At 43.4% G+C, this 25,797-nt stretch overlaps 1 protein-coding gene across 1 annotated transcript in view; it reads right to left on the bottom strand.

Moving 5' to 3' along the window:
• Nucleotides 1-21,743, bottom strand: part of RETREG1 (reticulophagy regulator 1) — a 92,069-nt gene extending 70,326 nt beyond the window's left edge. The window contains exons 1-2 of the mRNA XM_007448848.1: nucleotides 21,643-21,743; nucleotides 15,608-15,638 (exon numbers count right to left, since the gene is read on the bottom strand). Coding sequence (XP_007448910.1) covers nucleotides 15,608-15,638; nucleotides 21,643-21,703 — 92 coding nt within the window. The 5' untranslated portion in view covers nucleotides 21,704-21,743. The remainder of the gene's footprint in view (nucleotides 1-15,607; nucleotides 15,639-21,642) is intronic.
• Between the last annotated feature and the right edge of the window lie 4,054 nt (nucleotides 21,744-25,797).

Below are 25,797 nucleotides of genomic sequence, written 5' to 3'. Positions count from 1 at the left end.
CCGGGGTTTCAGCAGGAATCCAAAAGAGCAGCCCTATAGAGACCTAGAGGGTGACCAGGGACACTGTCACCTCCCCTTCTCCATTCACAACCCAAAAGGTTGACATTTGTAAAGTGTTTCATCCTGTTACAAATACCACAAGGAGTTCAAGTGAAGAATTTCAGAGTCAGGCCCGAGATGAAAGAGATTTTACGGAGGGAAAGCATAGAGGGTTAATGACCTCCTCAACAAATAACAGGAAAACTGGGTTTCCTCAGAATAAAAGAACCATTTTCAATACATTCCACACTCACTTTCCACCATCCTCTCGCAGAGCCTGGCTCTCTATTAACTTTCTTTGAATAATAACCATGATTGTGTTACCAACAATGGGAACTTAATTTTTGATCCCAAAACAATAACTCTTGCTTCAGCAGCGTTAATTTTGGCTACAGAAATAGATGGATGATTTTGCCTAAGGATATCTCTGGTTCTTCCAAGTGCCCCTTTCAACGTGTACAATGAAACCCTTCCATAAAAAATAAAGGTATACAATACATTCAGGTCTGTTAACAGCAGGTTTTCCAAAGCCCTTTAGCTCTGACTATATGAATACATACAAATATGGCATCATCATGTCAAGTTTTCCAACAATTTCATATCCTGATATTTTTACTGGTTAAAACTGTTCTGGGGCTTCCCTGGTGGCGCAGTGGTTGAGACTGCCGGCCAAAGCAGGGAACAGTGGTTCGAGCCCTGGTCTGGGAGGATCCCACATGCCGCGGAGCAACTGGGCCCGTGAGCCACGACTACTGAGCCTGCGCGTCTGGAGCCTGTGCTCCGCAACAAGAGAGGCCGCGACAGTGAGAGGCCCACGCACCGCGATGAAGAGTGGCCCCCGGGCTTCCCTGGTGGCGCAGTGGTTGAGAGTCCGCCTGCCGATGCAGGGGACAGGGGTTCGTGCCCCGGTCCGGGAGGATCCCACATGCCGTGGAGCGGCTGGGCCCGTGAGCCGTGGCCGCTGAGCCTGAGCGTCCGGAGCCCGTGCTCCGCAACGGGAGAGGCCACAACAGTGAGAGGCCCGCGTACCGCAAAAACCAACCAAACAAACAAACAAACAAAAAACAAACAGTGGCCCCCGCTTGCCACAACTAGAGAAAGCCCTCGCACAGAAACGAAGACCCAACACAGCAAAAATAAATAAATTAATTAATAAACTCCTACCCCCAACATCTTCTTAAAAAAACAAACAAACAAAAAAAACTGTTCTGGTTTTCAAAGACAGAAGAATAAGAAGGTAGTAAGTAAATGCTGAAAAGCTTTCTCTAGGATTTTAGCTAAAATTGATTGATTAAATTATCAATCTCATATTCTAACCAGCAGGAGAAAATTCATTTATTGTAAGCCTTGTATTCTTCTTTCACTGTTGGAGGACTTTCATGCCTTGAACAAGGAACAGAGACAAACTTATAAGTCAATCCCTAACTTTCTATGTGCCCTACACAAAGAGCATAAACAAATTCCTCGAACCAGGGTCACTTCTCCCCTTCTAGTAGGGAAGCAGAAGTGGTCCAACTCAATCGCCCATGTATTATTCATGGAACAGCTCACATTTGGGCAAGAGTGTGGAGAAGGGCAGTCTTTCCTAGTCCAGTTTACTGAGGATTTAGATTGGGACAATCCTGTTGTGACCCCAAGTCAATTTCAGATCCATTTCTCAATTTAAAAATACAAATTTCTTTTTCATTTAAAAATCCTCTCAATTACTGAGGTTTCACTACATATTCCAAGCGTGGTGCAGCCATTAAAAGCCCTTTAAAGGAAGATGATTTCACTCCAACTTAGCCCCAGGGGAAAGAAAAAGTATTTAAAAGTGTGATTTATTCAAAATAGACATCCATTTCTGACTTGGGGATGTTTAGCTTGATAAGCTTTGGAGCTCAGTTAGTTTTCTTTCCAGAGCAGATGACTCCTGAGTCATGATTGAAAATATCATTCATTTTAATAAAGATAACAACTGACCACTCCCCCCGAAAAAAACCCCAAACACCAAGGAAAAGATATGTTAAAATGTGTTTTCAGTGGAAGTAAAAATCCTATTCAAAATCTAAAACTTGCACTTTAGGAGAAATGAATACTGAAAGCACTTCCTGTGCTTTAAATGACGTTGGAGGGCTCTGAAAGTTGAGTTTAAAAATACTTTCTAAGAATACAAGCCAAATGACTGCAGGATTATAAATTCTCTCTCCCAGTTGTTCAGGTATTAAAAACAGGCACAAGCAAGAATAGCCTTCAAAAAAACTGAAACAGCACATGAGTGATGCAATCTACCCCAATAAGGATACGACACAATGGCCCTTTTCCTCCTTTTACGATGTACCTCTAAATCATAAGGTACCCTCCCATTCCCCTCCTTCCTGTATGGTCCCTTCTCTTTCAAAAAAAAATTTGAAAGGACACATGACTAAAATGACAAGTGAAGGGCACATTCTTGGATTCCTCCTTCAGAAGCAGTGCTCTCGCTGCTGGAGGCAGGGAGGCTGCCTAGAATCCAGCTTCCCCAGCAGGCATTCCAGCATTTGCTGTTATATTACACCATCTTCAATTCTCCAGAGGAGATTTATGGATGAAAAGCAAAGCGAATCACCTGCCCAGGTCCACCTCTCCCCTGGACATCATCCTGCCCCCTAGTGACTCTCCCTGCAACTTCTACCCAGCGACTGGGCAGCATGGACCATAGCAGTCCCGCCCTGCTGTGTCCCCATCTTCTCCCACACAGTCACACCCTTCTATCCTGAAAACAAAACCACACAAGAGAAAACCAAGCAGTTCACTGTTCACAACACCCAAAAAAGTGGAAACAATCTAAATGTCCGTCAAGTAAAATGCTGTACATCCAAATAACGGAATATTATTCAGCCATGAAAAGGAGTGAAGAACTCATACTTGCTACCACATGGATGAACCTTGAAGACATCAGGCTAAGTGAAAGAAGCCAGGAACACATATTGTATGATTCCATTTATAAGAAATATCCAGAATAGGGAAAGCCCACAGAGACAGGAAGCAGATTAGTGGCTGCCAGGAGCTAGGGGGAGGGGAGCATGGGAAGTGATTATGGAGATTTTAATTATGGGGTTTCCCTTTGAGGGTGACGAAACTGTTCTAGAACTAGACAGTGGTGATGGCTGCATGACACTGTGAATGTACTAAATGTCACACATGGTAAATTTTACATGATGTATATTTTACCACAATCAAAAAATGTAAACAACAACAAAAGACAAGCTGCTGCTTTTCCTGGCCACTGTTTAATCTCTCTGCGTTCATTCACCCCTAATATTTTCTAGTACATGGTTCACACGACCAACCTCCATTTTCTCAGCCCTCATCTCATCCTTAAGCCCCTGAATTCGTATTTTTTACCCCAAAAGACCTCCTCTTCCTCTGCACATAAACAAAAGCATGGACAACTATTTACAAAGCTCTCTACAAATATTTTAATACAATTTGCTCTTGGAAACTGTTAATAGCCTCCTCCTTGAAATAATATTTGCCCCTGGCTTCCAAGTACGGCGTCTTCAGGACGCTTTTGGACCATCTTGACCTCGTGTTTCCTTTTCAAGCTCTCTTATGTGCCAGTGGGAACATTCCCCCAGGCCACCCTGGGCTCCCTGTCCTTTCCCGGTGCTTCGTCACCTCGCCTGGCATCACTCTAACCCTCGTTTCAGGACGCAGTTCTCTCACATACTGGGGTCCAACTGCCTTTCCTCAGTGGGTGGAGATGTGAGTTGGTAAACCCACCCTCGACATTTTCAAACCAAGCCGGTTCTTCCATATCATAAGGAAGACTATGGGAGTTTCCTATTGCTGCTACACGAGTTATCAAATTAGTGGCTTAAAACCGCACAGATTTATCACTCTACAGTTCTGGTGACGAGAATCTAAAATGGGTCTGCCGGGCTGCATGCCTTCTAGAGGCTCTAGGGGAAGATCTGTTTCCCTGGCTTTTCCACCTTCTGGAGGCCGCCTGTCCCTGGCTCATGGCACCACACTCCATCTTCAAAGCTATCAGCATCCTCTCTCCTCTCTGCCTGCCTGCCTGCCTCCCTCTCACAAAGACCCTTATAATTACACTGGCCCATGTGGAAAATCCAGGATCAACCCCCATCGTAAAGATCCTCAAATTAGTCACATCTGCAAAGTTCCTTTTGCCATGTTAGGAATATAATCACAGGTGCTGGGCATTAGGAGGCAGACATCTTTAGGTGGGTGGTAGGGGGATTATTTGGTCTAGGACATACTTTGGCAGCCCTTTCTTTCCTACACGTTTCTAACAAGCAGGGACCTTTGCCCTCAATATTTCACAGGTCAGTTGCTGGCCTGGGGTAAACAACTCACCAGAAGTTCTCTCCGTGAAACCGCAAATTAAGCCATTTTCTGGGATTCTTGATTCAAGGTTATTTAGAGCTCTGTGGGAGGGAAAAATCCATGGGTTTCCATTCATTTCCAAGAGAGGGAAAAGTACTAAGTGAGGGACCAGCAAGGGAAGGAGACTTTGGAGAGCACGTGATAAAGAACATTCAGCAGATTTCTTGAGACACTGGATAGAAATACGCAGTAAACAGGGTGTGACACACTCAAAATACTACTGAGTTCTTGGAGGCCTCGAACATCAGCCTGTTTCTAGACTGAGAAGCAGAGTCCTCTGTCATTGTTTTGGGCCGTTTGTATGTGAATTTCCTCCCCACCCGGTCCGTCTTATTCTCCTTTGATGCAGAGCCTGTCACTACTCTTCTTCCTTGTCCATGTTTTCACCCCGCCTACGTTAAAATGTGTGCGTCACCTGGCACAGAGCTGTACAGATAGAGATGTAACCTTCAGTTGGATCTTCTTATTGTAACTGAAGCGACACTGATGTTTTTGCCCTGCTGAAATGTGCAAGTACTGGTGCCACGCGGCTAGGCTTCAACGGCAGCAGGCACGTTATCCTCAGCCTCTCCGACACGCTGATGGCCCAGCTCTCCCACACCCTCTAGTGGCGGCCAGCCCTAGAACACTGCCAAGCCTGCAAGGAAATCATTCCAGCTGTCAGAGTCCAAGTGTCGATGCAGTCTTTACACAGGCTTTCGAATACACAGTATTCTGGCTTAGAAAACCATTCACTTTATGGGTTAGGCATTTGCCTTTTCCCTTTTTGTGACTGTTGGTACTGTCATGCAGCAAACTCAGAAACTCACAGAAGCAGTGGACAGTCTGGTAAAAAATGTCCCTAAGTCCACTGCAAAGAGAGCATATAAATGAATTGTGGTATAGTCACATGATGGAATATTATACAGCAACAAAAAAGAAGGAACCGCAGCTATACACAGCAACATGGATTTATCTTTTTGTAAAAGTTTGGTGGTAAGATATTAGTTCTAGAAGTCTACATAAATATGGAACCATTTTTAATAGACCTCAAAAGTGAAATTTTTATTTAGGAATACATGTATATGTAATTTAAATATATATGTATACATACACATATTTATATACATATATACACTTATACAAATATTTATATACATACACATATATTTATATACATTCATATATATCATCTATATACATATAGACATATAAATACATATGCATATATTTATATGTGTATACAAACACACACACATTTTTTTTTTTTAAAGCAAAGGAACAAAGAACACAAGTATCAGGACCGTGCTTGCTTTTAGCCTGGGAAGGCAGCAGAAGGAGGTAAGGGAGATGCAGGAGATCAGTCCTGTTTGGGAGAAGGTTCATGATTATCTGTTTTATTATAATGACTACAACTTCTGTGTATGTTACATATATTCTTCAATATATAAAATACGATCATTAAAAGATAATTTAGGAACACGTGTAGGTAGGTAGGTTGGATAGACTGACAGCTGACCGATGGACAACTGACAACTGATAGACAAGACTGGCTGGCTGACCTACAGAACCCAGGGATGGGGTGTTCAGAAGAGAGCACACTGTCTTCCCAGGCTCACTCTTGTTTGAATTGCCCAAAGACTACAGTTTGGAGTATAAGGATAGAGACATAAATCTTACTCTGGAGGATACAAAGAGTTTCCAAATTTTACTTAGATAAGCTTTCTGGGGGTGCCTAAATCATGAGGATATGCACGCAGGCCCTTCACCTGTACCTGTCACTGAGCCTCAGAAAGGAAGGGTTTAAGAACTTTTATCCCACCCCTCAAACACCACCTAACCTTGGAAATTCATCATTTTAATGTACTACTCAATAATACATTAGTCCTTTTTCTTTGCCCCAATCCTATGAAGCTCAGTATCAAGTGGCACTTGGGCTGGTCAGCGCCCCCTCGCAATGCCTCTGACGTATTCCTGAGGCTCCCGCCCCTCCTCTGAGCCCCGCTGCTTCTCTGCACTTCGACCCTGACCTGTTTCCAAGGCCTGGGCCGTGCCATCTGCGCAACCAGAGCTCCATTTCCGGTCAGCAGCTCAGGAGCCGGAGCCCTTACGTGAACTGAACACCTGAAGCGGTGTGTTGTCTCCCATGTCCAAAGTCACAGGCCTCACCCTGACTGGTGGGATGCTCTCTCCTTTCACTGAGTATCTCTCGTCTCTCTTCATGTTAAAGGCTATGCATGTTCATTATAGAAGTAAAATGTATTGATAATAAAGATAAACAAAATCAAGAAAACAAAAACCACCTGTCTTCCCTTCGCAAGAGCTACCAGACATGTTCAACACATAACTGTAAGGTACTGTGCATTATACCTCCCTGCGACGCTTTAAATCTACAATTTTTTTTTACAAATGATACATTTTCATATCTCATATCCCATTTTCATACTTTCACAATACGATCTTAATTAGCCACATAATATTCCATTTATTCTAGTTACTACAGTTGCATTTAAAAAAAAACTTACTAGTATAAAACAAAAGTCACCGTGCCCCAGGGCCTTTGCACTTGCTGTTCCCTCTGACTAGAAACTCTTCAACCAGACATGATTCACAACTTCACCTCCTTCAAGTCTTAGCTCAAAACTCTTCTTCAGTGAGGGCTTTCCTGAGCACTTTAATACAACTTGACCCTCACCTCCCACCCTCACACTCCCTGATCCCCTCTCCTGCTTCAGTTTCCCTTAAACATTGTTCACCATCTAACATTATATATTGTATTAATTTATCTTCTGGCTCACTCACTAGAATGTGACCTCCAGGAGGACATAGCTGTTGCTTTTTGTTTAATTCTACTAATGCCTAGAAGTACTGGCAATAAAGGCACACAATAAATATTTCTTGAAACGATGAATGAACAGAATCAGATATAATTTTACAAAAAGACTGGAAAAAATAAAATTGAAAGTGAGTTTAATTTCTGGGTGATGGGTTTATAAGGTTTGAGTGTTCTTTTTTATAATAAGTTCCCTATATTTTCAGTTTTCTAAATTAGCATGTATTACTTTTAAAATCAAGAAAAAAGTTATGTTTTAAATGCTATTAGGCAAATATGACTATAAATATTGTTTAGGAACAAAAGAGAGAGAGAGACAAAGAGAAAGAGACAGAAAGACAGACGGACAGAGGACAAAAAGTTTCAAATACCTGTGAAGTCTTAACTTATGTTCAAATAATCACAGCATAGGCCAGGGAAAGTTAAGAGAAATATTAACTACTAACCATTCTTCCTTCTTGGTAACTTAAGTCTATTGTAGCAAGAATGCTACTAGGTAACAATTAGTCTAGCTTAATTACTTGATATATTTATAAGTGAACTACATTCTCAAATCCCTAATAATGCAGGATCCAGTACCTATTCATCAAACCTAATAAGCAAGGAGCCTAAGAGACTCTGAAAACATAGATTAAAATGATCAAAGCTGGAGTTTTCGTTTCTTACGAAGTGGCTGTAGACAGCCATGGTGAAGCCATAGAAAACAGTGATGTACACACATTTTTAATTAAGCAAAGATGAACTAGAGCTAAAATAATGGGGGAAAAAAGCTGACTGGACTCGTTATTGAATCCGATTATGGAATTACGTTAACTTTAAGAAATGTCCCAAATTATCAAAACCGAAAATTATAAACTATAATAAAATATAATATTGAGTGCATTTTACTTAGGAGCCCTGAGTATTAAGTCAGGGGCTGCTGCTCCCAGACTCACTGAGAGCCTGACTCTGGTTTCCTGCCCACGTTTTGACTCGATAAATCTGCTTGAATATAAGGAGAACGTGTTACGCATGAAAGGAATGTACAGCCAGGAACAGGTCTAACACTTTGTCTCCCTTGTCAATGAAGCCAGTGGGCTATGAAATGTACTTCCTGTTTCATCTTCTTTCTTTATTTTCTTGAGGTATAGTCGATGTACAATATTATGTAAGTTACGGGTGTACAACATAGTGATTTACAGTGTTTTAAAGTTATACTCCATTTATAGTTATTAGAAAATAGTGGCTATATTCCCTGCGTTGTACAATATATCCTTGTAGCTTATTTATTTTATACACAACAATTTGCACTTCCTGTTTCATTTTAATTTTAATGCCTAAGAAACAGATCAGTTGCTGTTGTGAAGATGCCCGTCAGTATCAGGGAGGGCTTAAAAGCTTGAGGGACTCCTGAGAGGAAAAAACAGTCCTTAAAGTTCTAGCATGAGGCATTTTTAGGAAGTCAACACTTTTTATGTAGAGACCCCACCGATGGTGAAGAGATAAGAAGCAGAATTGTCCCCTTTGTCCTCAAACAGCTTTCGAAACGGCTTGTAGTCCTTTGTTCCGCACTTGTCTTCAACTGGTCCGATTGTCAAAGTACAACTTTTAAAAATGAACACAACAGATTGGAATCTGGGTGACGAATTCTAAGCCACATCGCAGCCATGCTGCCTAAGAGCTCACCATCTCTCAGTTGCTGAATGGGTCCGTTCTTTCCGGAGAGAGAGGAATAAAAGGGCTTCAACTCTCCATTGTGCGAAATATGACTACAGAATTGTGCTCAATTATTATTTTTGAAAAAAGGAATAAAAGGCCTATTCGGATTTTTATGTTGGCAGGGTAGAGACTTTCAAAGTGGTGCTTTGCCCCCAGGCTGGCCCAGGCATCTCCAGCCAAAGCCTCCCCAAGCCCAGATATGCTTGTGTTAAAATCCAGCATATTCTGAATTTAAGTGAATTTTTTTTTTCCAAGGAAAAGAATTTTTCATTTAATCCAATCAAATGTATCCTTCATAGCAAGACTTTCTTTTAAAACTCACGGAGATGTGGCTCCCTAACCGCAGTTCTGGCTGAAGTTAAAAAATAAAGCTTCCAAATTGTATGCCTTCTTAGAAAGGTTCCAAAATACAAGTTACAAGGACTTTAGACACTTTTGAAAATACTAAAACTGTAAAATCTAGTAGTTTCGATGCGTGAGTCAGAATTACTGCTGTGCCTAAGAGCAAAGAAAGAAAGAAAACTTTTTAAGCTGCCATGTGACTACTTAATGCTTTTGACTTGGTGATTCATCCTATCTGTGGAATTCTGATGAGTGATGACGATTCATAAATATAGAATACGCAGTTTTCATACTAAATTCTGTTCCTCAGAGGAGACAAGTTAGCAAATGCTAGATGACTTCTCGCTTTTACCGGAAGCATGGTGCTGCGCTCAAGGATTTAATTAATTAGACGGCTCTTACCTACATGCTCCGATTGGTTCTGGGCCTATGAGCTGGGGCAAGCTGGGGGCTGGGCTTTACAACCAACAATTCCTGGCTCCTTTTCTCCAGAAAAAAATAGGAACGGTTAGAACACTTTGGCAATTATCTGGAAGTTGACAAGACAAAAGGGCATTTCATCTCACCAAGCAGGGCCACAGAATTGCTTCTCTTAAGAGCAGGTGAGAGAGAGAGAGAGAGAGAGAGCGCGAGAGAGCTCAGAGGAGTCGTCCCACGATCTGACCAAGCTGCAGGCAAAAAGCCCACAACACCTGCTGACTCCTGCTGGCTCTAGAAAGACTGCGTCTGTTAATTCTCTGCTGTGCCCACCCCAAGAGTCAGCTCAACGTTAAGGCAAGGTAGGTCTGATGCCCTTGTTACAGTCTCGGAAAGCCACTCCCCACTTCCTGTGAAAGACACCGGCTGAGGCATCGGGATTCTGGCGATGTCTGTTATTAAATCCCAGAGTTCTCAGCCGTAATTTCCAAAACCGGTAGTGTTGATGAAAGAAGTGTATTTTCTGTAAATTGACACTGAACAGCAAAACAGGATTTATGATGAGAAGAGCTCCTTCATCTGGATTATAATGTACAAAACGATTAAAGAATTAGGGAAAAAAATTTTGAATGATCGATATATACGTAAGTAAAAGTACTTTTTTCTAATTTATACTTCCTTAGAAAAACCAGGCCAAACTGAAGCCAATTTTGTGTTTTTAAAGGTAATGGGCACAATTTCTCCTTTGTTAACAGAGGCTATTATTCAGTCAGCGGCCACAGTCACACGAGCATTAAGAGCCATGATATCACGGGTCAGGTTTCATCCCAAGACTAGGAACGAGCCATAGAAGATGTTAATTTGGTTCAGTTGACAGAATGCTCCGTATAAATCCTGTTCATATTGCAGAGTTGGGGCTTAACTGTTTAGTAAAGAAAAAGGTCAAGCACCAGCCCTTCTCAGGACTTACACACTGAGAATCACATTTGCACAAACTGAACTTTCCACGTACAAAAACTGATATGTGAATGGCATCTGATTAAAATGATCCAATTTTTATTGTTGAAGACATCAGAAATTTGATGCTGGCCTTACTGTTATTTACTAGTTAGGTATAACACGTTATACTTGTGAATACCCTTCCTGTACATAGACATCACCATCTTCATGCTAAATTTTGGAGGAAATGCTTTAAGCTTAGCTGAAAAAAGCAACTTTTCCCAGAGTCTGTGAAATAAGCCATTAGGATTATAGGAAGGAAAAAAATTACTTTCCTTTCCAGTTTTTACTGAGATATAATTGACACATAACCTTGTGTAAGTTTAAGGTGTACAGTATGATGATCTGATAGACGTACGTATTGCGAAATGGTTACCACGGTGGATAGTTTACACATCCTTCATCTCACATCATTACCATTTTGTCATTGTGGTGGTGAGAACATTTCAGATCTACTGTCTTAGCAACTTTAAAGTACACAATATGGTACTGTTAGCTAGAGTCACTATGCTGCACATTAGTTTCCCAGAACCCATTCATCTTATAATTGGAGGTTTGTGCCCTTTGACCAACACCTCCTCACTTGCACCCCCAGCCCTGGCAACTACCAATCTGCTGTTTATGAGCAACTTTTTTAGATTCCACATAAAAGGGAGATCACACAGTATTTGTCTTTCTCTGTCTGACTCATTTCACGTAACATACGCCTTCCAGGTTCATCCATGTTGTAGAATTTCCTTCTTTTTTAATGGCTGAGTAACATTCCACTGTGTATATATACCAGTTTTATCAATTCATCCACTGGTGGATGCTGAACTGTTTCCATGTCTTGGCTATTGTGAACAGTGCTGCAGTGAACATGGGGGAGGTGTGTGCAGACAACTCTTCAGGACAGTGACTTCATTCCCTTTGGATCTAGACCCAGGAGTGGAATTCCTGGACCATCTGAATGTTTTATTTTTAGTTTTTTGAGCAACCTCTGTACTGTTTTCCACAGTGGCTGCACCAATTTACATTCCTGCCAACAGTGCACCGAGTTCCCTTTTCAAGGAGCTCCTCTTTCATGGAAAAGCTCTACAATGGCTCTACAATGGCATAATGAAGGCAGAGTGGTCCATGATTTCATCCACCTTTTGAACAGTGAATTTCATGGCCCTTCAACAAGCCCTACAGAGAAAAGGCCTGGCTCATTCTGAGCCTGAGTGCAAACCACTAGCGCAATGCTGGGAAGAGGAACAATTAAGCCTGGCTGACAGACCTGGGAACCCCAGCTGTGCAGGCTGTAATGGGGGGTGGGGAGCGGGGAGAGGGGGAGAAATGCTCATCTCTTTTTTTCCTTTTTTAAATTTTTAAAAAGAGATTTTATTATTTTAAAGCAGTTTTAGGTTCCCAGCAAAATCAAACAGAGGGCACAGAGATCTCTCATATACCCTCTGCCCCCATACACACACAGCCTCCTCCCTAATCAGTGTTCCCCACCAGAGTGCTGCATTTGTTACAACTGATGAACCTACATTGACACGTCATAATCACCCCAAATCCAGAGTTTACATTAGGGGTCACACTTGGCATTGTACATTCTATGGGTTTGGACAAAAGTGTAATAACCTGTATCTACCATTAGAGTAACATACAGACTATTTTCACTGCTCTAAAAATCCTCTGTTCTCTGCCTAATCATGCCTCCCATCCTCGAGAGCCCCTGGCAACCACTGATCTTGTTATGGTTTCCATAATTTTGCCTTTTCCAGAATGTCTTATAGTTAGAATCATATTGTATGTAGCCTTTTCAGATTGGCTTCTTTTGCTTAGTAATATGATTAAGGTTTCTCCGTGTCTTTTCATGGCTCGATAGCTCATTTCTTTTTAGTGCTGATTAATATTCTATTGTCTGGATGTACCACAGTTTATTTATCCATTCACTTACTGAAGGACATCTTGGTGGCTTCCAAGTTTTGGCATTATGAATACAGCTGCTATAAACATCTGTGTGTTGTTTTTTGTGTAGACCCAAGTTTTCATTCCTTTGAGTCAATACCAAAGAGTATGACTGCCAGACTGTATGATAAGAATATATTTGGTTTTGTAAGAAACCACCAAACTGTCTTCTAAAGTGGCTGTACCATTTTGCATTCCCACCAGTAATTAAGGAGAATTTCCGTATACTAGAAAAGAAGAAACATCTAGTTTCCTAAGCTGGAAAGTGTTTGCACTGGTGTTAATTCTTTTGCTGTATGCCTAGGGTTTACCCACTTGGCAAGGTACTGTAGTTGAGATCATATTTTATCATTTTTAGGATTTAGAAATGTTGATTTTTAACTACCGCCAAATGAGGGCGAGATTTCTGAGCTCAGCACCTCAGACCTTGTAAGTGGAAAGATCCTAATCCCACCTGCCTCACATGAGCAAAACAGCACCTCCTTCTGCCTGCAAAGATCCTCCTATCCAGCACTGTATTTTATTGTTCAAATAAGGTGGTTTTGAATTTCTCGATGTTAAAAACACGGCACTAGCAAGTACCAGATGCCAAGAGTCACTGTAAATAACAAACCAAATCATCATCAAAGAAATCAGAGGAAAACATATTTTAATTTCACATCTCCAGCGTGAACAACAGAAATCAGAATGAAATTACACAATGGAAAGTGCAGTGAAAAAATTTTGGGAAGCATCCTTTCTAGTGTGAATTAAGTCACTTCGAAAGAGGCACTGGCCAAACAAAAAGGTAAATGGATAACAGTATGAAAGGAGCACTAATCCCCCTCAAATCACATCATAGACTTTTCAGGGCTGGAAGGGATATTCAAGATGATTCTCTCTTCACCTCTTCACTCAGCAGATAAGAAAACTGAGGCCAAGAGATAAGTGACCTTGGCAAGATGACCAGCTGCAGGGTTAGGACCAGGATGGAAAATTAGCTGCATCTGAATATCCATCTGGGTGATCCTGAAGTAAATGAGACCCTCCCTAAAAAAAGGCTATTTCCATGATCATGGCTTCTCTGGGGGCACATAGGCAGCTCCCCCAACGAGTGGAATATTATAAATCTTAAAAAAGCCGCATTGTAAGGAGCTACTCACTCCCTGACCAAACCCAACACTGGCAAAGTGAGAGCCTCGGTCCTGATGTGCTCACTAATAGCTAATATTTTTTCCAGATCCTTATCAAACATTCCAACAATTTCTATGTTAAGGGGAAGTGCACAGTGGGAATTCTCCCAGGCAACTTATAATTACTTCAGAAGGGCTGTGGACAGCAAGGGCTTCAGCAAAGCCCTTGGCAGGTCAAACTGAGTATCAGTAAATCTGAAAGAGTATTGCTTCGAAGAGCTTTTGAAATTTCCTTGGAATTACACTAACTCACTTGGTCAGATCATCTTCTTCCAACCAGAATTAGGGAGCATGCTCAATTTCTTCACCTGACAAAAGGGAAAACACCTGCAGAGAAAGCTTAAGACACTTATCCAAGGAGGCCCAGTGTATCTGCAGGGGCAGGACGGAAGCCAGGACCTGGACTGCCAGGCCAGGGGTGGGTCTGTGCCGGTGGGATCAGGTTTCCCGTCTTATAGCCAATATCTCCCTCTGCTGAGTCTTTGGCAAGTTTACATTCTGCCCATGAAAATCTGGGCTCCAAAATAAAGGAACAAGCACGCAGAAGTAAACTGGTCATAAAATTAGCCTTTACACATGTAGTAAGCATTATTTTCATGAGCACAGCGTCTAAGAGTACATTATAGGGGCTTCCCTGGTGGCGCAGTAACAAAGAATCCGCCTACCAATGCAGGGGACACGGGTTCGAGCCCTGGTCCGGGAAGATCCCACATGCCGCGGAGCAACTAAGCCCGTGCGCCACAGCTACCGAGCCCGCGTGCCACAACTGCTTAAGCCCACGTGCCTAGAGCCCGTGCTCTGCAACAAGAGAAGCCACCACAATGAGAAGCCTGCGCACCGGAACAAAGAGTGGCCCCCGCTCGCCGCAACTAGAGAAAGCCCGTGCACAGCAGCGAAGGCCCAACACAGCAAAAATAAATAAACAAAATAAATAAATTTATTTTAAAAAAAGAGTACATTATATACCAGGTTATGGTTTTCTTCATGGATTTTTAAAGGCATTACTTTGTTTCCTTTGTGAGCCTTCACTGCATGTTGCCCACTTTGATGTAAGTCGAGCGCCGAACCATCCCTCTTTCAGTCATACAAGGGTATTTATTCTTAAGGCAGAATTTAAACAAATAAATAACTACAAAAATTCATTTTACTGGAATACTGACCCTTACATTTTCTTCACTTTTCCACTTCTCATATGCACAGTTGGTGATGTGAATTTTGATCCTCTCGTCACCTGCCCCACCTCTTTTCTCTTCCAGGTGAGAAGAGAGCCTTTACTTCACGATGGGGGATGGCAAATGAAAAGGGGACTCATTTGCCTGTGGCTGCACAAGGAGCCCAGAGCCCTGTGGACGTTCGCTGCACCCTCCCACCTCTCACTCCTCCTCTTCGTCTCCTCACCCCAGGGTTCTCGGAGCCGACAGCCTGGTTGGCCTTTGGGGATGTTCCTTCAGAGTTCCGGGACTTGGGGCTGCCCTTTTCTTCCCCCACTACAGCCCGCTGCTCAGGCTCCAAAATGAGGTCTGAGAGGAAATCCCCAAGGAAAACACCCCCATCTTCCCCCGCCACCATCCTCACACATTACGGCTCTTACACGTGCACATGGCCCAATATTACAGCAAGACATGAACCATTTCCTAGAACGAGTCCTGATTTTATCCTCGCCCTCACTTCGACTGTATTTTGCTTTATGTTCCCACTCTTGCAGATTACTATGACCAATCCTGTCACTAAACTATGGTTTCAGAGATGCGTCTTGGTGGCCTGGTCACCTCTCCCACCTGCCCTCCATTAGCCATAACATGAAAAGAATGTTCCCTACCTTTCACTGAAGCTTCTCCACAGCTGTGCACCTGCAATAGGAGAAATAAATGTGAAATGTTAATGGAGGTATTTTCCTCTTGAGGCATTTCTCAACTTAGAGATATTCTGAGCTATTTAAAATGGACCGCCTAGATCTTGAAAAACTCTAGAAACGATCAGTTCATACAGCATATACTTCTGTTACCATAACTCATTCAGGCAAGCTGTCCACAAGTATCCACTGAGATTCTACTATATGCAAAACACTTGGAGAGGTAGCATGGAAGACGGAGCACCATATAACACATGGTCCTGCCTCGGGGACTGTACTGTGCAATGGGGCAGACCGAACCCGCACTCAAGCAAATCTGAACCGAGGTAGGTGGTGTAGGAACTCTACAAGAAACATAAGCCGTGGGAGTTCAGGGAGGAGAGAAAATGTGGCTGGTCAAGAAAGCAGCAATAACAGAGGTGGCATTTGAGGGGAACTCTGAAATGGTACTGACAAAGGAGAACTGAAACAACTGCTGTTTGAGAAAGGAGATTTTTATCTATTCATTCTTTAGGTGTTTTGAGCTTATATCTATGCTCACATTAAATCAACATTTATACACACACACACACACACACATACACCTAGATCTCATCTGCTTTCTTAATTCTCCAATGACTTTCTTCACTGGACTATGCCTTGACACTATACTCTCCGCTACCAGCTTTAATGAAGTTCAAGAAAAGAAATGGCCAAGAGGTGCTTTTTCCATCCGACAAATGCCAAAGATGTTGTCCCTTTTGTTCTTCAGCGTCCCCTAGTAAAGATGCACGTGATAAATTCTTCTTAAAATTCAGCCGCAGGAAAAAGTTTCTCCAAACTGCTCGCATCCTTTTATCAGATGATTAGAATTGTGCAATTGATCTGGTTTTGCTTTCTGCCTAGATGAACAGACCAAGAAGAGGTAGTGTATACATATATTACAATGAAATACTATTTGGCCATAAAAAAGGAATGAAATCTTGTCGTCTGTGGCAACATGGATGGACCTGAGGGTATTATGCTAAGTGAAATAAGTCAGACAGAGAAAAACAAATACTGTATGATTTCACTTATATGTGGAATCTAAAAAAAACAAGAAACAAAATAGAAACAGACTCATAGATACAGAGAACAAACTGATAGTTGCCAGAGGGGACGGGGTGGGGAGCTAGACAAAAACAGGTGAAGGGGATTAAGAGGTACAGACTCCCAGCTATAAAATAAATACGTCATGAGGATGTAAGGCACACATACAGAATCTAATTAATAATACTGTAACAACTTTGTATGGTGACAGATGGTAACTGGTCTTTCTGCAGTGATCATTTCACAATGTATAAAATATTGAGTCACTATGTGGTACACCTGAAATCTGAAAAATATTGTGCTAATTATAACAAAAGCATTGGAAAAATGAGTACAGTTGCTGGCTAAGGGAGCGAGGACGTTAGAACGGTGAGGACAGCAGCGCCGCAATAGTTGAACGTAGACCAGGGCGGAGCAGCACAGGGCTGAGGGCAGTGCGGTGCAAGAGGCTGAGCAGGGGCGCGCTTGAACTGGGGTCACAGAGCGGGTGCAACGGGAGTAAGGGGCCGGGGTGGGGTGGGACAGGAGGAAGCACCGAGGACTGACTGCCAGCCTTGCAGGGGCTGGAGACAGAACTTGCGGAGACTAAGGTCAAAGGTGCAGAGATGGTCTCGGGGACCGAAGCCGGGCTTCACACGAGCCATCAGGGCATAAGCGGGAATGACAGAGCATGGCGTGGGCACAAAGGCCTACAGTTCATAGGCCACGAATGCAGGTGGGTCCACGTACAACCGCGACCAGAAGGCGGCATCAAATGGATAGTGTAGATTTGGCAGGAGGAAAGGCATAAAGGGACAGCGGTTGGCGATGCCTCCACAGGCGGCGTGCGGGAACCTGCTGAGCCCTCCTCCACTGCCCAGCGCAGTCGCTGAAGAGCATCTCAAAGACAGCGGGGTGCGGAAATTACTGGTTCTTTGGCAAAGAGAGAGAAGGAGAAGGTGGTCGAGAAAAACTGAAGGCCGCAGGAGGAGTTTCCCACACCACAGAAGCATCCCCAGAGCCCAGAGGAAGGGATTAATTCTGGGGAGCACAGAGTCAAGCGCACAACAGCGAGACTGTGAGAGAGAAATACATCACGGCCGAGGGCGTCCACACCGGTGACTCAGAAACCAGAGACACGGGGTCCCTGGGTTTCGCAACGATTAAGTCCCAAGAAGGTATCGCCACACTTCTGCTCACCTATTTCGTATTAAGTACCTAAGATGGTATTAAAGATATGATGGAGGAAGAGGAGGGGTACAATTAAATCTTAACAAGAGAAGCTTAATCCCTTCAGCCAAAAATGCTGTGGGAAGCGGGGAAGCTGGCGGAGAGGCGAGGGGCCAGATGACCTGGGGGTCCTTTCCTCACTGCTCCTGCCGTAGGGCCAGGGTAGTTCATGAGAGCCCGGCGGTTCTGGATGAAGCCATGGAGCTACCATCCCCGCATCTGGATCCAACTTGAAGCTGATTCTGCGCCTCCCAGACCCAGAGACCAGGTCATCACTGCAGGGCCCTGGGCTGAAGGGCCTGCAAAGCCAGGCTCTGCCGACCACGCATGGGGCTCAATGGGCCTTTGTCCTAAAAGACTCAACTGCAGAGGACGACGCAGGCTCCAGCGCTGCTTCGGCCACAGACCGGGAGTGCTGGGAGAGCACGGCCAGGGGTCCTGCTTCTCCTTGTCTCCTCATGCAGTAGAAACACTGCATTCAGAGCAATGTCCCCCCGTGAATATCCGGACAGAAAGACTGGCCTGTGACAAATGCCCGCCCTACAGGCTGCAGCGTGAGAGGTGGACTCGGGCAGAGAGGCACTGGTGAGAGGAAGGCGCTCAACATGGGCCGACTGATGGGTGAACAGACCCATGCTATTCCGGTCGCGGGTCGGAGCTGGAGAGAGGGGCCCGTTACTGACTGAGGTGCTTTTATTTCACTCTCTTGTCTGACCCTTAGACAACCCTGTGGTATAAGGAGGATTTGCCATTTCACAGGATAAAGAGGTTCGGATTACGTAGGAGGCTGAATAACGGCCCCCAAAGGTATCAGGTCTTAATCCCCGAAACCTGCAACACGTTACTATTATGGAAAATGGGATTTACCAAATGTGACGAAGTTATGGGCTATGAAATGGGGACACTGTCCTGGATTATCCAGGTGAGGCCCAAATGGAATCACAAGTGTCCTTGTAAGAGGAAGGCAGAGGGAGATTTGACACAGGCAGAGAAAGAGGTGATGGGATCACAAAGGCACAGACTGGAGAGATGCCCTACAAGCCAAGGATACCAGGAACCAGCAGAAGCTGGGAGGCTCAAGGAATCCGGGAGCACAGCCCTGCCCACACCTTGATTTTGGCCCCATGATACTTGATTTTGGCTCCATGATACAGCCCCGTGATACAGATGGACTGTAAGAGAAGACATTACTGTTGTATTGAGGCACCAAGCTTGTGGTAATTTGTCACTGCAGCCATAGGAAACCAATACGGTCTTTGACGAGGCCTCTCCACAGCTGAGAAATGGAGCCAACTAGCTCTAGAAGACTGGTATTCTTCCCACCCTACCACCCTAATTTTTTAAAGGACTGAATCTTTGCAGTGGAGAGCTCTCCTGCAACTTAATATGAAAGTTACACATTTGCAAGAACGTCAAGCTGGTGAGGCAATGCAGGGAATGGTCCTCGTGAGAGTGAGAGGACAGTCACGACGTCTTTCCACTTCATCCTTGCCCCCCGCCCCCCCGCCAATTTTCCGTTCCTTAAAACTTGTGCCCAGACTGGGACCAAATTTGTACACCACTGAAAACATCGAGATGCTCAGCTTGCTTTGTGAGGTCCCTTGCCCTACTGAGCTAGAATGACTGCAGGTAAAATAGGTTAAGTGGCTATTTCTTCTAAGATTCCTCTGAGGGAGCTCCTAGAGGGTGAAAATGTTACCAAGTCTATTTGAGAGAAACAGGTTCTCCTCTTATCAGTTATGAATCAAGGCAGAAACACAGGTATCGCCCTGCGTTGATCTCACCAAGCCCAGCACAAAGCCCTACAGCTCGGAGATGTCCCACCTCTAGGCAGAATTAATACATCTGGCATAAACAGAAAGTAGCAGGCCAGGTGCCTGTTAGGGTTAGAAGGCAGAGAGTTAGGTGTCTGTTCTCTGAAACAGAAAAGAGGTGGGTGGGAGGAGGGGAGGGAGAGAAGGAAGAATGTGTACAAGAATATAAACTAAATCTACAGATTCAAGAAAAGCAATATCCGGACAAAACCCACCTGTTCACCTTCCCAGAACAGTGAATGAAGGGATCACCTTCAAACCTTGAAACACACACATGTAAAACAATCTTTCTAAATGGCTTATACGTGAGTTAGTTTAAGAACCATAAAGACTTGGGCTTCCCTGGTGGCGCAGTGGTTGAGAGTCGGCCTGCCGATTCAGGGGACACGGGTTCGTGCCCCGGTCCGGGAAGATCCCACATGCCGCGGAGCGGCTGGGCCCGTGAGCCATGGCCGCTGAGCCTGTGCGTCCGGAGCCTGTGCTCCGCAACGGGAGAGGCCACAACAGTGAGAGGCCCGCGTACCGCAGAAAAAAAGAAAAAAGAAAAAAAAAACAAGAACCATAAAGACTTAAAATATAAACCAGATTTAAAGCGCACCATAGAACACTATGATGGTACATCCATAACAGACAACGGTACATCCGTAACAGCCTATATCCCTGGTCCCAGGGTCAGTGTTAGGGAGGAAAGGGTGCCTCCCACAAGCAGCTTCAGTATCCCCGCCAGGGCTAGGGCCCTGGACAGTTCTTACGTGCATCCACCTATATGGAGCCCTACCAAAATTATCCCTCCATCTGGGGCTACATTTAGTGGAATCAGCTGCTTCACTGTAACCCCCTCTTAGCTATTTTTGATCAAATCAATCTTATTTCACTTAATTTCATGGGGCTCAATTATTCCAAGCAGGGATTTTTGTCTATCTACAAAAACTAGCTCAAACCCTGGTAGAAAGAAGCTCCTCCAAGTATGGAAAAGCCTGACTCAGATTTATGATATAGTTAAATTACTCAGAAAACCTTAAGCACGTTTTTTAAATAATTCAAGTTCTCACTTGAATTTTTTTTAAAGTTTGGTGTTTAAAATGAATTTATTTTTCAATTCATTTTTAAAAATGAATTTAACCGTTACTTGTTTCTACGCCCTGAACTTATTGTTTTTCTCCACAGAGGTGGAGAAAAACTTTATATAAACTAGTCCATTTTCCAATGGGCCAGTTTCATCACATGGGATGTAATAAATATTTAACTGTTATCTTCACTGCAGCCTACTTGAATACCAAAATGGTATTTAAAATAACGGCACTTAGAGCCAAAAGAGAAACCAACACACACAAACCTTTTGCCCAGCAGCAGTAGCTATGACTATGGACAACGTCAGTTAAATAAATAATAAATAGTAAATAAATTTAATAAATTTAAAAATAATATTTAACAAACATTCAAAATAGAAAAGTCAGTGCCGTACCCTAACCTGTACCCTAAACCGTACCCGTTCCCTAACCCTAACCCTTACCCGAAACCTTACCCTAACCCGTACCCTAATCCTAACCCGTACACTAACACTAACCCGTACCCTAACACGTACGCTAACCCTAAACCGTTGTCGTACCCTAACCTGTACCCTACACCGTACCCGTTCCCTAACCCTAACCCTAACCCTAATCCTAACCTGAAGCCTTACCCTAACCCGTACCCTAATCCTAACCCGTACACTAACACTAACCCGTACCCTAAACCTACGCTAACCCTAAACCGTTGTCGTACCCTAACCTGTACCCTAAACCCGTTCCCTATATAATCTGCTATTTTGCTCCATTTCAAAGACCGCTCAGTTAATCTACCTATACAAAGGTCAGACATTCAGGGTCTAGAAAATTAAATACCATAAAAATGAATGCTGAGTTTTCTTACCTCTTGTTCTAGACAAAACCATATCCTTTATTATTTGCATAATAACACGTCCAAGGATCATGACAGAAATCAGGTGATACACTCTCCATGGAGTCAGTGCAAGGAACCTATCACAGCAAAAACAGACAAATCATTATTTCAACCTGAGGACTGTACCTTTTTTAAAAAACTAGGTCTTACTTTCTGCCACAGAAACAAAAAAATACATTCAATAATGATTTCACTTGTCAAAAGCACCCTCAACGTTGACCACATGAAAGTTACTTAATAGGCACCAAAGTCAGGGAAATAAAAGCACTGGAGCCATGTGTACTTTTGTGCCAGGCTTTCTGCTCTAACCTCCAGTGTGGGCAGAAGATTTGCTCTTTTGGGTATGGCCCAAATATCACTCTGCTAACAGATGGAACAGAACTGACCTGGAGCAGAATCAGGATGGGCTAAAATCAAAAAGGCGGAGCAGCAGGGTTTTTTCACGCACAAGAGAAGCTAGAGTAGATGCCCTCTACTTGCTGTCCTCTGTCTTACGTTTTTCTTCCTCTTACGCCACATCCACTTCTTTAATTCCTATCCCCTACCCCACCAATCTCTTGAAAACAGCAGTTATTAGGGATCCCATTTGCTAGCCCTTTCTAAGATCACTGCCCTTTTGTCTATCTGCCCACCTCGTCTCCAGAGGGAAACAAAGAATTCTTTATCACGAACAGCACACAGACCCTACAGTACTTTTTGTGTTGTTTTGTTTTTGATTGGGTTTATAAAGGAGTAGAATGGCAAGAAAGTCACAAGGAGCTTTGAGCCTTCACATAGAGGCTGAAGCCCATTCTACGTAAGTTAGTCGGTCAAGCTACCAATTAATATCGACTTTGGTGTAATCGTAACTCAGAAAAATCAATTTAACAGAAATGTCATTTAATACTAGTTGTAAGGCAGTGTGGGATGTATAAAGAAGCAAAGAACACATGAATACTGCCTTCTAGGAACTTACTTCCTCAGAAGAGAGATGAACACATGCTGCACTAACAAAAGTCCAAGGCAATGAGTCTTGGTGCTATAGCAAGACATGAGCAAAGAGCAAAGAGAAGCAAAGGAGGAGAAATGATTAGCTCCAAATCAGGGAAGATTTATAAAAAGTGGCATTGAACTTGGTCTGGGAGGATGGATGCAATTCAGAGGAAAACAGAAGCTGTTCCAATTGGAGGATACAACATGAGCGGAAGATAAGAGTCAGGCAAGGGTGAGGTGTGCCTGGGGCATGCAAGTGGTCTGGGATGGCCCCTGCGGAAGCAGAGGGATAAACAGCAAGAGAGTTGGGAGACTGGCAGAGAGAGGAAATTGAGGTGCCAGGCTGGGGGCAGACTATGGCAAGCCCTGAAGGATATGTATGGAGTTTAGTCGTCACTACTGACAACAGAGAGAAAGCCAAAGGTATAGATTAGGTAAATGAAATGATGAGTGGTTTAGGAAAATGCCTGGGGGCAGCAGAGAGGATGAGGTGGAGTAGGGAGGAAGCACGGAGGCCAGGACACCTGCTAGAAGGTTATGCAATGTGCTTGGTGACAAGTGGTCAACGTGAGATGCTGGTGAAACTGTGGGTAAAACCTCTCCCAGGGGCTTCCCTGGTGGCGCAGTGGTTGAGAGTCCGCCTGCCGATGCAGGGGACGCGGGTTCGTGCCCCGGTCCGGGAGGATCCCACGTGCTGCGGAGCGGCTGGGCCCGTGAGCCGTGGCCGCTGAGCCTGCGCGTCCGGAGCCTGCGCTCCGCAGCGGGAGAGGCCACAGCAGCGAGAGGACCGCGTACCGCAAAAAAAAAAACCTCTGCCAGAATGTGGACAACCCAATTTCCATGTCTGGTTCTAATGTTACCTGTGTGTGTGACCCGGGCCAGAGTGGGTAAAATAGGTCACTGCTTCTTTAATATCGGTCTGCAACTGCCAGCAGGTTGGCTGCCTGGAAAGCTTGTTAAAATAGATTCCCAGACCCCAGGGTCCTGCCCCGCCAGATCCTCCGAAACAGGTGGTCTAATTACTAGTGTTTACATTCAATAGACATTTATTTATGGGGGCCTACATTGCGCCAGGCACCGTGCTACCAAAAAGGAATAAATGGTGAACAATATATGCAGAGGCAGGAGCAGACCTAAAAGACAACCCACGATGCCAACATCCACATCTTCAGTAACAATAACTGGTTCTTTCACTATGGGTCTAACACTTGCTCTAGTTTTGAGCTCTTATGTTTGTTTTAACTGGAGTTGTTTTTTGGTATTTATTTTCTTTTTGGCTTACCTCCTCGCTGTCAGTTTATGATTAATTATTGCGCTTGTCTGTATGCCAGTCTCTCTGTTTTCCCCACCTCACACTGAAGTGGCAGTTTTCAAACTTTTTGATAGTGATCCACCATAAGAAAATAACTTATCTCTAAATACATACAAATGAAACCAAAGTTTCAAAAATAATATTTGTCCTTACAATGTGTGACGCCTTCTGATACTTTCCTCCAGTTCTATTATATTTTTAAATGCTGACTCTGGCTCACTAAAGTGACTGCACAAGTAAGTTGTAACTCACAGTGTGACTCACATCGCATTGGAGGGAATCTGCAACTGTTAGATTAGTATGTTTCATTCGAATAGCCTTCTTTGCAGAGTCAGGCAAAACCCTAGGAGAGAAAGTTCCCTCAAGTTTAAAGGTCTTTTAAGCTAGCCAGGAAGCCATTTAAGTATCTTTTAAAAACCAAAGAAATGCAAAACCAACTGAAGCAATGAAGGTCATTAGTTATTCTTTTAGTGGAAATTACAATCTTCCAGAAATAGAAAAATTAGGGAATGACAGGACTTTGACCCACCGCCCTGGCTGCCAGAAGCCCTCCTTTAGAGGACGTTGCCATAGCAACTCCCAAGAGCACTGGGGATGCCCACCCCACCACCACCTCCCCCGCCCCGTGTTCCCTGGGCCAGGGTATACTCGGCATCTTGCCCAAGGGTCTCATTGGTCATTTAAGAATCCTCAACCAGATGAGAAAGCAAACCCAACACCTACTTGGGATGGAAATGCCATACCTGTATGGGATTGCATGTCTCCTTGGTAGATGAGCGTCTTTGCAGCCCAAGAATTAAGCATAGACATGTTTGAGAAACTAAGTCCTAATAGTAATAATCTGTACTTAGAAAAACCTGCACGTATTTGGTATTTTAATTATTTTTTACTGCCTACGATAATTCGTCTCATGGTTCCAATTTAAAATATGTAGTATAATTTAGAGTTGTGATTTGAAAGTAAAATCTTAGGAACATCTATGAGTTTATTTATTTTACAGGAACTGCCTAATATTGGGAGATCTTGGTTGTTAGACAAAGTCATTTTTTTTCAAAACTTCGATTTTGGTAACTTTCGAATATATACAAAAAGAGAGACCAAAGTATAATAAACACAGCCTCAACAATTCTCCATTCATGGCCAATCTTGTTTCTTCTATATTCCCACCCGCCAAGCTCCCCTCACCACATACACACCCAAATTATTTGAAGCAAATATCAAGCATCATATAATTTAACTTCTAAACGTTGTCAATCATCTTCAAAAACAAAAAAGCACTTTTTAACCTAACAACACCACCACTATCACACCTAATAAAATTGCTTTAATTTCTTAATGTCATCAGATACCTGTCAGCATTCACATTTGCCCAGTCACCTTTTACACACGTGTACACATGTGACACACACACACACACACACACACACACACACACAGAGTAAAAGACTGAAACAGAATCTGAAAAAGTCATACACTGAAATGGATAGATGTGAGTTTTAAGTTTCCTGTAATTTAGAGGTCTCCTGCCCGCCCCCCATCTCTCTCTCTCTCTTTCTCCTTTATTTATTTATTTATTTTTTTGCTTAAAATTTCTGTGGAAGAAACAGACTCATTTTGTCCAGTAAAGTTTTCCAGAGTCTGAGAATCACTCCTTGTATCCTTGTGGTTTAGTTAAACATTTTCCTTTACCCCTTCTTCAGACTGGAAAAGTTGGCAGTTGCATCTAGAGTCTTGACCAGATCTAGGTTCAACTTTTTTTCCTATAGAGCTACATGATAGGTGGAGGTGTGTGTTCCCATCAGGAGGCACGTACTGTCTGGTGTCTCTATTTCTGAGACATT

The sequence above is a fragment of the Lipotes vexillifer genome, unplaced genomic scaffold, assembly GCF_000442215.2.
Source record: "Lipotes vexillifer unplaced genomic scaffold, Lipotes_vexillifer_v1.1 scaffold778, whole genome shotgun sequence".
NCBI classification, from domain to species: domain Eukaryota; kingdom Metazoa; phylum Chordata; class Mammalia; order Artiodactyla; family Lipotidae; genus Lipotes; species Lipotes vexillifer.
This window is presented reverse-complemented; position numbering and strand designations above follow the sequence as displayed.